Raw genomic sequence first — 14289 nt, 5'->3', positions numbered from 1 at the left:
TCTCCGCTCGTCCTTTCCCTCTCTCCATGCCTCCCCTCGTCTCTCTCCCAGGTTCACAGGAGGCGGGGTGGACCACCAGCTGACAGAATGGCCAGAAGGGCAGCGTCTCCCCTCCAGAGATGGGGGAGGAGGGGGTTAGTCAGACCGGTGGCGCCCCAGCCTGAATCGGGCGGGGGAGGAGCGTGACGAGGCAGTGGGCGTGACTGGGCCATGCACCATCAGCTGATCAGCGGGAGAGTGAGATAAAGGGGAGCCGGAGGCGCCAGTTCAAGAAAGAGAGAGAGATGCACTCAGCCTCGTTGGATGCATGTCTGTGTTTGTTTATTTTAAGTTTGACATTAAAACTTTATGTTGATTGGTTCCCACTTCCTCCCTGCCCATCCTTGAACTGTTACAATGTCATTTTACACATTTGTGACTATTTGTCTACAATTGTGAATTCAGAACACAAGCTTTGAATTATTGTCTGTGAGTGCAGATTGCAACATTCAACTTCAAATTTTTATTTTGCAGGTTTTCACATTGGTGAAGTGAGTGTAAATTTCAACTTACAAGTACAAATATTTATTGTACAAGTTCTCAAATCCAAATATGCAAGCTCTCAAATTTTGCTACTGATTTACCTTAATAGTTCTTCATCCATACTAGTATCGGCATTGCACCATTTGTCGTACACCCATGAATGAGGTGTCAAATTGTTCAGCTTATTGAGGAAAGTTCTGCTATGACTTTCATAAGTGATCAGGTGTACGAGTTTTGCACAGCGGGGCGAAAAATTCGACAGACTTAACGTTGACAAAGCATCAGTGGGCTCATTTCTTTGGATCAGAATGCCATTGAGGCTTGGGTGCCGGCTCTTTTCACTAGCAAACAGCCAGAGCACCCTAGCAACCGAACCCCATAGACTTACATTAAAAATGGATCAGAGGCATATCTTTGCATCAAAATGTCAAAGAGACTTCCGGGTTGGCTTTTTTGAGGCGAGCTAGCAAACAGCTATTGAATATCACTCTGGCAACTGCCTAGACACATGCTAACAACTATCCAGAGCATCCTAGCAACCATATAGCAACATGACCCAGACATACAGTTGTGCTCAAATGTTTGCATACCCTTGGAGAATTGGTAATATATGTACCATTTTTAAAGAAAACATGAGTGAGCAGGGAAAACACATTTCTTTTATTTATTATGGGATTCATATTCAACTGTAGGTTATAACAGATTGGCACAATTATAAAACAAAACATGGCAACAAAGAAAAAAATGAAATGACCCCTGTTCAAAAGTCTACATACCCTTAGTTCTTAATACTGTGTATTGCCCCCTTTAGCATCAATCACAGCGTGCAGTCTTTTGTAATAGCTGTCTATGAGGCCCCAAATTCTTGCAGGTGCTATAGCTGCCCATTCATCTTGGCAAAATTCCTCCAGGTCATGCAAAGTCTTAGGTCGTCTTGCATGAACCGCACGTCTCAGATATCCCCAGATTGGCTCGATGATATTATGATCAGGAGACTGTGATGGCCACTCCAGAATCTTCACCTTTTTCTTCTGTAACCACTGGAGGGTCAACTTGGCCTTGTGCTTAGGGTCATTGTCGTGCTGGAAAGTCCAAGTGCGTCCGATGCGAAGCTTTCATGCAGAATGCAAATTGTCTTGCCAGTATTTTCTGATAACATGCTGCATTCATCTTGCCATCGATTTTCACAAGATTCCCTGTGCTTTTAGAGCTCACACACCCCAAAATATCAGTGAGCCACCACCATGCTTCACAGTGGGGATGGTATTCTTTTCACTATAGGCCTTGTTGACCCCTCTCCAAACATAGCGCTTATAGTTGTGACCATAAAGCTCTATTTTGTTCTATTCACTCCAAATTACATTGTGCCAGAAGCTGTGAGGCATGTCAAGGTGTTGTCGGGCATATTGTAACCGGGCTTTTTTGTGGCACTGGTGCAGTAAAGGCTTCTTTCTGGCAACTCGACCATGCAGCACATTTTTGTTCAAGTATTGTCGTATTGTGCTCCTTGAAACAACCACACCATCTTTTTCCAGAGCAGCCTGTATTTCTCCTGAGGTTACCTGTGGGTTTTTCTTTGTATCCTTAACAATTCTTCTGGCAGTTGTGGCTGAAATCTTTCTTGGTCTACCTGATCTTGGCTTAGTTTCAAGAGATCCCCGAATTTTCCACTTCTTAATAAGTGACTGAACAGTACTGACTGGCATTTTCAAGGCTTTGGATAACTTTTTATATCCTTTTCCATCTTTATAAAGTTCCATTACCTTCTTTTGACAGTTCTTTTCTGCTCCCCAGGGCTCAGTATCTAGCCTGCTCAGTGCATCCACGTGAGAGCTAACAAACTCATTGACTATTTATACACAGACACTAATTGCAATTTAAAAAGCCACAGGTGTGGGAAATGAACCTTTAATTGCCATTTAAACCTGTGTGTGTCACCTTGTGTGTCTGTAACAAGGCCAAACATCCAAGGGTATGTAAACTTTTGATCAGGGCCATTTGGGTGATTTCTGTTATCATTATGATTTAAAAAGGAGCCAAACAACTATGTGATAATAAATGGCTTCATATGATCACTATCCTTAAATAAAAGACAGTTGTTTTTTTTTGCATGATCAGTCATATTTTCAAAATCAATGCCAAAATTTCAGAATTTCTGCCAGGGTATGCAAACTTTTGAGCACAACTGTATATTGCCACCAAAACATCACAGAGACATGAGGGTGGGTTCTTTTGACTTAGGATGTAGCATGTAGCCTTTAAGTATAACCCTGGGAAATGCCTAAACATTCTCTAGCAACCATTTAGTGCACCCTAGAAATCATATAACTAAATAACTCAGCCATATCTGTTCACCAGAACATTGTGGAGACATGAGATTGGGCTCTTTTGACTTGAGGCCATGTATTGTGGCAACTGGTGGGACATTGTGGTGATGAGATTTACCACAGAAAGCACCACTCATGTTTTCTTTTAACTTTATCTAGTTATCTTACATATTTTTGCTATTAAACAAAATGTGTCTTGTTTTAAGGGTGTTTAGCCATTTTTACTAAAAAACAAGACAAAACTAAAAAAATAAATGCTAAAAGCACAACTGTCCTCAACAAGTAATTTCCATGGACAATCTGTGTCTTTTTCAATAGCATTAAATCTTTTTCTGGTCTTTCTGAGGAGAAAACTTCAAAAGCGATCTGCGTAGGGGGCCTAAGTAGCTCAGCGAGTAAAGACGCTGACTACCACCCCTGGAGTCGCGAGTTCAAATCCAAGGCGTGCTGAGTGACTCCAGCCAGGTCTCCTAAGCAACCAAATTGGCCCGGTTGGGGTAACCTCCTCGTGGTCGCTATAATGTGTGGTTCTCGCTCTCGGTGGGGCAAATGGTGAGTTGTGCGTGGATGTCGCTGAGAATAGTGTGAAGCCTCCACACGCGCTACATCTCCGCGGTAATGTGTTCAACAAGCCATGAGGACTTAGAGAACGCATTGGGAATTGGACATTCAAAATTTGGGAGAAAATAAAAATTAAAAATTAAAAAAGCATTCTGCGCACAAGAGCCATTCTCTAGCATCCTTCTTTACACTACAGCTGAAACCAGGTGGAGGATTAAGACAGGAAGATTTCAAATAAATAACTAAATAAACAAACAGGTTGACAATGCATTCCACAGACTTTGTTCAAGTTGCCCAGGGATTTAGGGATTTTAAGCAGCCTGGCTGTGGTGGATCTGAATTGTGCCCAAAACTCTTTGAGCCTGTCAAACTGTGAAAACTCACCAAGAATGTTTCTTGGCCAAAAGTGTTTGGAATGGCTCAAATGGCTCACTGAGGCTATTGTGTTTGGACCCCCTAGCAGCACAGGCAGCATAAACCATGCTCCGGATGAGTTAGCATCCTATGTAAAACCGTCAGTGAAAAACTTGGGTGTCATATTTGACTCGGCTCTGAAATTCGGTAAACAGATAAATGCAGTGGTCAAATCAAGTTTCTTTCAGCTAAGGCTCTTGGCTAAAGTCAAGAGTTTTTTATCATTTATAGAGTTCGAGAGAGTAATACATGCTTTCGTTTCCTCTCGTCTTGACTACTGCAATTCACTGTACACAGGAATAAACACATCTTACATTAATCGGCTACAAATGGTTCAAAATGCCGCTGCTAGACTTTTAAAGAGCACTCAGAAATATGAACATATCACCCCTGTTCTACTTTCTTTGCACTGGTTGCCAGTCCGTTACAGAATTGATTTTAAAATTTTGTTATTCGTTTTTAAAAGTCTTAAACGGATTGGCACCGATTTATCTTTACGATCTCCTGAACATTAATTCACAGCCTAGATGCCTGAGATCATTACACAAGAAACTCTTGATGGTCCCCAAATCAAGACTCAAGTCAAGGGATGATTGCGCTTTTGCAGTTGTAGGTCCAAAACTATGGAACAGTCTGCCAGTATATCTTACAAATACTGAGAAAGAGATAGAATTTAAATCTAAATTAAAAACCTACATTTTTGAGCTGCTCACAAATAAATCTCAGAGTCTAACCTTGGTCGACGTATCATGTGATGGGATGTCTTTCTCATTTCTTTGGGTGTTTTATATTGATGGTCTTAAATAATTGTTATGTTATGTTCTTTTTGCTGATGTTGTACAGCACAATGGTCAATCAGTGTTGTTTTTATTTGTGCTCTATAAATAAATGATTGATTGATTGATATTTATAGACTTTAAATGGTTTCACACACAGTTACATTAATAAGGAAAAAGCACTCATTAATTATGCAGATTTCTGTCCAAACTTTTCATATAGTGTGAAATGATTGTCACCAAGTCATACAGTAATTACTTTGACACATACAAAGCACTCAACAAACATGTTATAAGATGCCAAAGCTTTATTCAGCAAACATTAAAGGTCATTAATGGGAAAAGTCTGTGTCCATAAAACTTGTCTATAAAATGTAAAAATGTTATTTAAATAAATGCAATTTCTTATGTTTGATCCACTGTGTTGTTGTTTAACAGACATTCTGCAGTAAAATTTCCTATGTAGTTTTTATCTAACTTTTTCATTTTTTGTATAATTTTCATAAACTAACATTCTTCATAGAATGACAATCACTATGTAAAATGGGTGCTGATTTTCCTGCATTTATGAGTTATTAGGAAGCCCAAGTCTTTAGAAGTCATTTTCTTACTTGCACCATCCATTCCAACACCTCTACTTCTCTACAGTAAATAAGGCTGTGTGCGCTCTATTAAAAATCATGCTCTTTATTATTATGGATTGAATGAAGATCAGATCTCTGGGTTCATGCAAATATCCACAATTGTGCACACATGTTCTACAAGCCATAAGGACAGTGATTTGTTCAAGATCTCTGCAGTCTGCCTCCAAAAATGAAAAGGATTCTTGTTATTTTTAAAGGCTGCATTATAATTTATTACTAACTTGGCATGGAGCTGGCCAGCAACAACGACTACTCAAGAACGTCTACAACAGCAAAACAATTCTAAGTACCTGGAAATAACATTGCAAGCACATTTCATGGCTGCGTTTTTTGCATTACACACGGTTACTCAGTTTTAAAATGCCATTATTAGAAACCAGTGACATATAACTAATTTAAGCAGATGACAGTGCTAGTATTCAAGCAACCATATGAATTACTGCTCAGATACGACAAGGACTGTATCATATCATGTTACAAGTCTTCAGTGAGTAATACCAGCATGACTATTTACAAAACCTTTCACAGACACTGACTCACTCAGCACAGGAATTATATCAAAGAGCTATTCTCACCCACTGATGTTGATTTACTTTTGGCATGCATTCAATACATTACATTAAAATACAAAACAAAACATTAAAACCTACAGCACATGTATATATGTTTTGTTTTTCTGTGTTCAATATGTGAATCATAAAGTTAATCAGAAAAAAACCCACAGCACTAGAATGTCTCATACCTGTGATGATTTAGCGGGAAAGATACTAAAGGGCTATGAAGAACACATGCACATTCAAGCAATAAAATGTAAAAGATATCAGAAATAATATTATGACTAAACGCCTATAAGCTACACAGTTCAAAATAAATGCAAAATGTAATAGTTATTTTATGAGATGAGGTTTAACAGATACTTAGAGTGCCTTATTTAAATGATTCCTCGCTCTCTTCGTCTCCACGAAATAAATCAGGTTTCCATCCTTCCCTTTTGTACCCACCAAGTGCAAAACACTGCCTTTGCAAGGAATGCCTCGACCCATCATCTTCAGAGCACCTTCTTTGCACTGTTCCGCATTAATGTATTCTGATTTTCATTTGGTAGAGCCCCATGGGTTCTTTATCTCACTGAGTTGGCATGGTTCAGCAATATTGTGCCCTACATGGGATGCTGTTTTGCTCCTGACAAAACAACAGTACCCACAGTGACAGCAGGCACAGGTAACAGGCATCAACCCATCTGACCAATCTTTCCTTTCTAGGCATTCACTGACTGTAAAAGCATTTGTGGCTCAAGTTGACACCAAAACTAAATGTTTACATTTCTAATGTGAGTGGTCCATGCAAATGCAAAGCTCGCAGCCATGATGCTAGGTGTTCTGGGTAGGACTGAACGATTTGGACAAAAAATCGAATTGCGATAATTTGGAAAAATATTGTGATTACCATTTGAACTGCAATTTATAATAATAATAATAATAATGATTATTATTATTATTATTATTATTATTTATTATTATTATTATTATACAGGTGCATCTCAATAAATTAGAATGTCGTGGAAAAGTTCATTTATTTCAGTAACTCAACTCAAATTGTGAAACTCGTGTATTAAATAAATTCAGTGCACACAGACTGAAGTAGTTTAAGTCTTTGGTTCTTTTAATTGTGATGATTTTGGCTCACATTTAACAAAAACCCACCAATTCACTATCTCAACAAATTAGAATACATCATAAGACCAATAAAAAAAACATTTTTAGTGAATTGTTGGCCTTCTGGAAAGTATGTTCATTTACTGTATATGTACTCAATACTTGGTAGGGGCTCCTTTTGCTTTAATTACTGCCTCAATTCGGCGTGGCATGGAGGTGATCAGTTTGTGGCACTGCTGAGGTGGTATGGAAGCCCAGGTTTCTTTGACAGTGGCCTTCAGCTCATCTGTATTTTTTGGTCTCTCGTTTCTCATTTTCCTCTTGACAATACCCCATAGATTCTCTATGGGGTTTAGGTCTGGTGAGTTTGCTGGCCAGTCAAGCACACCAACACCATGGTCATTTAACCAACTTTTGGTGCTTTTGGCAGTGTGGGCAGGTGCCAAATCCTGCTGGAAAATGAAATCAGCATCTTTAAAAAGCTGGTCAGCAGAAGGAAGCCTGAAGTGCTCCAAAATTTCTTGGTAAACGGGTGCAGTGACTTTGGTTTTCAAAAAACACAATGGACCAACACCAGCAGATGACATTGCACCCCAAATCATCACAGACTGTGGAAACTTAACCCTGGACTTCAAGCAACTTGGGCTATGAGCTTCTCCACCCTTCCTCCAGACTCTAGGACCTTGGTTTCCAAATGAAATACAAAACTTGCTCTCATCTGAAAAGAGGACTTTGGACCACTGGGCAACAGTCCAGTTCTTCTTCTCCTTAGCCCAGGTAAGACGCCTCTGACGTTGTCTGTGGTTCAGGAGTGGTTTATCAAGAGGAATACGACAACTGTAGCCAAATTCCTTGACATGTCTGTGTGTGGTGGCTCTTGATGCCTTGACCCCAGCCTCAGTCCATTCCTTGTGAAGTTCACCCAAATTCTTGAATCGATTTTGCTTGACAATCATAAGGCTGCGGTTCTCTCGGTTGGTTGTGCATCTTTTTCTTCCACACTTTTTCCTTCCACTCAACTTTCTGTTAACATGCTTGGATACAGCACTCTGTGAACAGCCAGCTTCTTTGGCAATGAATGTTTGTGGCTTACCCTCCTTGTGAAGGGTGTCAATGATTGTCTTCTGGACAACTGTCAGATCAGCAGTCTTCCCCATGATTGTGTAGCCTAGTGAACCAAACTGAGAGACCATTTTGAAGGCTCAGGAAACCTTTGCAGGTGATTTGAGTTGATTAGCTGATTGGCATGTCACCATATTCTAATTTTTTGAGATAGTGAATTGGTGGGTTTTTGTTAAATGTGAGCCAAAATCATCACAATTAAAAGAACCAAAGACTTAAACTACTTCAGTCTGTGTGCACTGAATTTATTTAATACACGAGTTTCACAATTTGAGTTGAATTACTGAAATAAATGAACTTTTCCACAACATTCTAATTTATTGAGATGCACCTGTACAATAGTATCACATTTCTTTAATTTTTCAACTTGCATGTGGCATTTCCATGCAGTCCAATTTAACCCTAAAGCCTTTATTTTATTTTGGCAGAAACATTTATTTTGGTGGAAAACTAAAGGAAAATGTTCTGTTTGTAGTTGAGTTGACAACAGTTTTTAATGCAGTTAAATGTGCTCATCCACAAAAACCCAGTGCTATGGGGTTACTAGATATGGATAGTAACTTTTTGCACACTGAACAGAACTCGAGCATGCCTTTTAACCCTGAGCATGAGAGGGAATTTTTGTGTATCAAGTATAGACCAGCTCTGAAAGCCTCATGCATGCTTAGACTATGTTTAATACACTACAGAGAGAACAGAACTGCTCAGAAACCACTGAACTTGATTGTGTTGCTATAGGGTTGCTTATGTGATCTGATTGGTTTCAAGCACATTGCTAGGTGGTTTCTAGAGTGTTGCTAGGTGGTTACTTTCTGGCCCAAGTCAAAAGAGCCTACTCCTTAAGTCTTTATGATTTTATGGTCCCGAGATATGGATCTTGTACCACCGTCAGCATAAGCCTATGGGAAGTCTGTTTGCTTTAAAAAGTAATAGCACCACTCTATTTAACAAGTTGCACAATATGAGGTATCATCCATGTCTGTAGCACAAACAGTGCACATTTATGCGCCAAAGTTTAAATTGTGGAGTTATGGGTTTATTGAAATTCAAATGATGAGATCCAATTTACTAGCCCTTTCTGCTCCAACTTTCTAAAACAAAACTGTAACAAAGATATATGCACATAAAAACAAAAGAGAATAGTTCTTACCTGTAACTTACTCTTCCTTCTGGTCAAGCTTCCTGTCCAGTTACTTATTCGCTTAAATCTGTTCCTGATCGACTCTTTCTTTACAGTCATCTCTGGAACAGGCTTAGGCTTCCGACAAGGCAAGGTGAAAGAAGAATATTGCCCTGGGCACCCGTCAGTACTGGGTTCCTCCATCACAGACACAAAGGAGGATCTGTGCTTTAAAGACTGCAGATCCTTAACTGTGGGGAAGGTGGCAGCAATTTTGTGATCCCTGTAGAGGTCAGCCATAGTAATGCCAGGCAACTGCTGAGCAAAAACCCCTAGGTTTGCAGGGGGAATACTTTGTATCTCGCTGCTAGGGGACACATTTTCTGAATCATTAGGCTCGAGACCAGTGCCCCATGGCAAGTCATACAAGGAGCCATCCGAGCTTAGGGAACTGCCTTTTCTGCTCTTCAAGCTGCCAGATGCCTGTGAATCTCCAAGATGGGCTGTTGTTAGACCAGAAACACAAGAATTGAACTCTACGGTAGGGGAAAACTTGAGAAGCTGAACAGGTCCAGTGCAATCATCCAAGAAAAGGGTACTGCTGCAACTGTTGTTAAATTCTACTCGTACACTGCCATCTTTCTTGATAACGACCCTGGGACTGCTCTGGTCTTCAAGGTCCTCAAGCATGGGATGTCTTTCCGTTGTCTTCATTGTGTTCACAGTGAAACCATTACAGGCTTCTTTACCATTTTCCCTGAGAGTACCATAAAAGCAGCCATTTTCAGAAGGTACTGTCAAGCAGCCTCCAGGCAACAAGCCCTCTGAAACCCCATTCCACTGACCACTGGCACCACTCTTTAGTTTATGAGCAATATAGTCATAATGGTGGGATAATGTGTGGTTGCTTTTCGACGTTGAGGTTCTGGACTTTAATCTAGAGAATCCTGACCCAATGTTCCAAAAGCCGTGAGGCGATAAAATGTCCTCTTTGGCAGGGCAGATCTTCAATGAATAGGGCTTTTGTCTGCCTGGGAGTAGACTATTGCTTCGAGAGCCCTGGATACTGTACTGGCTCTCAGAGTTTCCCATCCCAGATCTAGAAAGGCAAGTGAAAAATTCCTTCAGTGGCATTCTTATCAGGTTTAACATCATAAACCCCTGGCTAAACACCATGCTTGCCCCATGAAGACAACTTACCTTAACCCCCTTGAGGCTGAATCTCAGCTATTTATTTTAGAGCTCTCCTCTTATGGATAACAACCACTGATAGATTTGTTACACTTACTCAGTTACTGTGCTTCGTTTGGTCATGAATTTAACATGTCTTCACCAAAGAGTAAAGCCTTAGAGACAATCGACTGAGACTCTCAAGTAAAGTGTGTTGGAATAAAGTCCCAGAGCTAATGGTAGTGATATAGGATACAGACTTACCAAGGAGGTTATATGGCCTCTTATGGCCCTGCTGTCTGTTTGTTCAACATCTCCTTTTTCACTTGATGCCTCAACTATGTTATGGTCATCTGTGGGACAGAAAAGAACATACTGGTCTTAGAAAGCCATGTACCACAAGTATTAAATGTGAAAAACTCTTTGCTAGAAAACAAGTACTGCAAAACACAGACAGACTCCACCAGCTCAGGAAACACAACTAACATAAACAAATGTGGTCAGTTTAAAAGGATTGAAATAAAAGGTTATACTTTCATTTTAAGACTCAGTGACTTATGAAAGAGCTATTGGCCTCTCTATCTATGTCCCCATTCAAACTTTAACATTACTTGTATTTTCTCCCAATGACGTCATGCCTTTTTTTTTTTCCACACAAATTCCAGAGAATATTTTTGGTCTGCATGGCCAAACAAGCTTCAAGCTGGATACCTCCCAGTCTACAATATGAATATGAATGTTAAAAGCTTGTACATTACAAACATTACAAGAAAACAGTGACCAGTTCATTATGTGAAGAAATTATGCTGCCTTGTCTTCACATGCTATTGGAATTATCATAAATACGAGTTTCGTACTCGGAGGTTGCACATGGACGCCCCCTTAAGTTATAATTACCAGTGAGAAACTTGGAGATAATGTTGATACCAGAGTTTCCATAAACATTCAACATGGCGGAGGAGAGTATAGTTTCAATAGTGAATAATGTTTTATTCATTTTGCAAAATACAGCTACCATATTATCACTTGCCACTTCAGTCATATAATTTAAGTATATCAGTAGCTATTTAATGCTTATTGTACATTTTTACACAGAGAAAATAACAACCAAAATTCCTTCATTGTCAGCCACTTGGCTAGCATGAATTATGGTGTCAAAATAAGAGTTCCCCGAGAAATATACACGAATGAACCTGGCATCCTCCATGTTTCCAACAACAAAGCACTTGAATGTGACGTGCTCGTGCCCGAAAAAGATGTAGGCGTCGAAGTAGGTGAAGCACTGGGTCACACCCACTGATCACGTAGGCCAATGGCAGAAAGACAGTAATTTAAAGCAGATACCAAGCTTTCCTGAGAGTTTTGAACCACTGCTGTTTCGAACCACTGCAACGGACTCAAAAACATCTTTTTGGATAGATTTAGTTCGAAATTATGTCACACCTGTCCTTTCTTTGATTTCCCTAGAAGTATACTGGCGCCTTAACCTGCTTTATCAAAAAGCCACACAACACTCTGCAGGTTAATGCCAAAAGGCTCTCCGATGTCAAGTTGTGGCCATCCAAAAGGCACATCCCATAAACTCAGAAAATAATAGAAGCCTAGAGATAAATGGTCTTTCCAACAGTGTCATATCATTCTCCATTGCATAAAGATAGTTAGTGTACCGCTGTTACATAAGAGTATCAGTTATTATTAGACATGCAGCACTCCAGATCACTTTCCCCCTCATCATATTACAGTCACTTGACAGCAGCAGCTGAACAGTGTTATAATGGATAAAGACAGGACAAAAGTCACTTTCACTGAAAGCAACAGGAAGTGACAAAATGAAAAGTCAGGAAGTTGTTCTGGAGACAAAAGCCATGTTCACATACACACACACACAAATGGTTAAGAAAATTATAAAAAGGACAAATCATGGGTTATGACAAGTTTACAGAGGGTATTATTTTATAAATTGTTAATTATTAGGGCTGTCAATCAATTAAAAAAAAACAAATTAATTACATGATATGCCAATTAATAAATCTAATTATTTGCAATTAATCACAATAAAAAACAATTCATATTTGCAAAGAAAGGGCCCCAAATAAAAAATAATTCAATATATATTGATTATGAATAATATGAAATTCTATTTACATAATTATAAAATAAAATACATAATAAATATAATAATTCATAGAATTAAAGTACACTGCATTATTGTGGCAGACAAATAAAGCATTGATTAGACAATACAAAAAGTGGAACACTTTGTATATGTACACATGCATCAGACAGATGCTTTTGGAGCGTCTCAATTTGGTTGTATCACATTATAAACGCAGCATTTTTAGGATGCTGTGTAAAGGTAAACGTAGTTTGAAACTTATAGAAACATGTCTCGAGACCCCTGCATTCGGAGTTGTGCTCCATCTAACTGCGTTTGAATGCAAGAACGCATCCTGTTCAAGGTTTGCTGCCTGTACAGCTGTGCGTTGACTGTAAAGCTGGAGTTGCACTTACTGCCCCATGCTGACTGGAACTCTGCTGACTTGAATTGCTCTGATGGAATGGAAATTCCTTATTGTGGTCTGGTGGCTTGATTAATTGCATAATTTTTTTAATGTTCTATTTTTTCTGTAATTGATCAAACTGAATTAAATCGAAAGTCCTAGAATTATATATTACATAATATATGACATTATGGCCAAAATAAGGGATTTTTGCTCTGTCCTGAACAAGTCTTCAAATGACCATAGTGACCAAATAAAAAGTCTCAAGCATCTCTATGAAATGCCAGCTGGTGGAACATTTCAAAGTAGTAACCCAGCCATGGGCTGTGACCATCAACAAAAGCCTTTCCATCTCATAAATCTTACTGAAATTCTACAATTAAATCAGAGTTACACACTGACAAGAGTTCAATCAAAAGTCAAAACCCTTCTCTGAGAACCAACATGTAAACATTGTTATTAGATTTACATTTATTTATTTAGCAGAAACTTTGATCTAAAGTGACTTACATATGAGGAATGCAACAACAGAAGTGATCACCGTTATTGTAAACACTTTCACTCTATATGTTCAAAAGAGATAAAGTTAAAGTTAAGCAACAGCAAAAGCCAGTCTCTTAAGTACACACCTGCAGCCTGAAATACAAAGCTTTGAGTGTTTTGTTTGTTACATTCACCTCTTAATCTAGTTATTAAAGAAGAGAAAGATAATGATGAAAAAGACATTCAAAAACATCTTTCCCTTACCTTTGTGGAAAAGCTTTAATCTATTTTGCTTTGAAAAGCAAGCAAGAAAGATCCAGTCTCTCTGATCTCAACCTCAGAGTCAGCGCCCAAAGAAAGACTTCTACTCAGACGAGACAAACTGACTCACACACAAAACCACACACACACACGTGGAAAGACCCGCCCTGGTTGCGAGTTACTCCGGCTTCGGACAGCACTGATTCAGTATGAGAGGAAAATCTGAGCGCCTCTGTTTTGTGTGTTCCAATCAAGCCAGGGTTTCTAGTTTATTTGGTAGTGTAAACTCCACAAAAAGTCCACTGGAAGTAACGTCTCCATTTGGTCAAAGCTGAAGATGCTGCACCAACTGCAGTTTTCCATGCAGGTCTAAAGGCGACCAAATGTCCAGAGCGCTATGTGACCCTACATTCCACCATCACCCCCACACTGAGGGGCAGTCTGCAGCCCGCCTGAAAGCGGAGGAAGGGAGGGAACATGGAGTGGAGGAGGAGGAGATGAAGCTGGATTGGTTTTCAACTCCACGGGGAGCAGGGATCATAGTGCCAAATCTCTACAAAATTTGATTACAGTGAGGTTAGATGTCAAGTCTACATACATTTTCTGGATACAACCTTTTATGCAAGCACAGCAAATGTTGCTTTTGCCCAGCAAGCCTCAAATCCAACATGCTCTGTGAAAACACACGTTCTTTCTCAAGACATTGTTGAGGTTGAACAGAACGTTCATTCAG

At 39.4% G+C, this 14289-nt stretch overlaps 1 protein-coding gene across 4 annotated transcripts in view; it reads right to left on the bottom strand.

The window, feature by feature from the left end:
- Nucleotides 1–14289, bottom strand: part of tiam2a (TIAM Rac1 associated GEF 2a) — a 187359-nt gene that overhangs the window by 105094 nt on the left and 67976 nt on the right. For 2 of the 4 annotated variants that reach the window (XM_051646172.1, XM_051646175.1), the window contains exons 1-3: nucleotides 13560–13680; nucleotides 10576–10664; nucleotides 9172–10240 (exon numbers count right to left, since the gene is read on the bottom strand). In XM_051646172.1, coding sequence (XP_051502132.1) covers nucleotides 9172–10233 — 1062 coding nt within the window. In that variant the 5' untranslated portion in view covers nucleotides 10234–10240; nucleotides 10576–10664; nucleotides 13560–13680. Of the gene's footprint in view, nucleotides 1–9171; nucleotides 10241–10575; nucleotides 10665–13559; nucleotides 13681–14289 lie in introns of those variants that run through there. The other 2 variants (XM_051646173.1, XM_051646174.1) reach the window with 1 other exon arrangement.

Source organism: Myxocyprinus asiaticus, chromosome 20, assembly GCF_019703515.2.
Source record: "Myxocyprinus asiaticus isolate MX2 ecotype Aquarium Trade chromosome 20, UBuf_Myxa_2, whole genome shotgun sequence".
In the NCBI taxonomy this organism is placed as follows: Eukaryota; Metazoa; Chordata; class Actinopteri; order Cypriniformes; family Catostomidae; genus Myxocyprinus; species Myxocyprinus asiaticus.
This window is presented reverse-complemented; position numbering and strand designations above follow the sequence as displayed.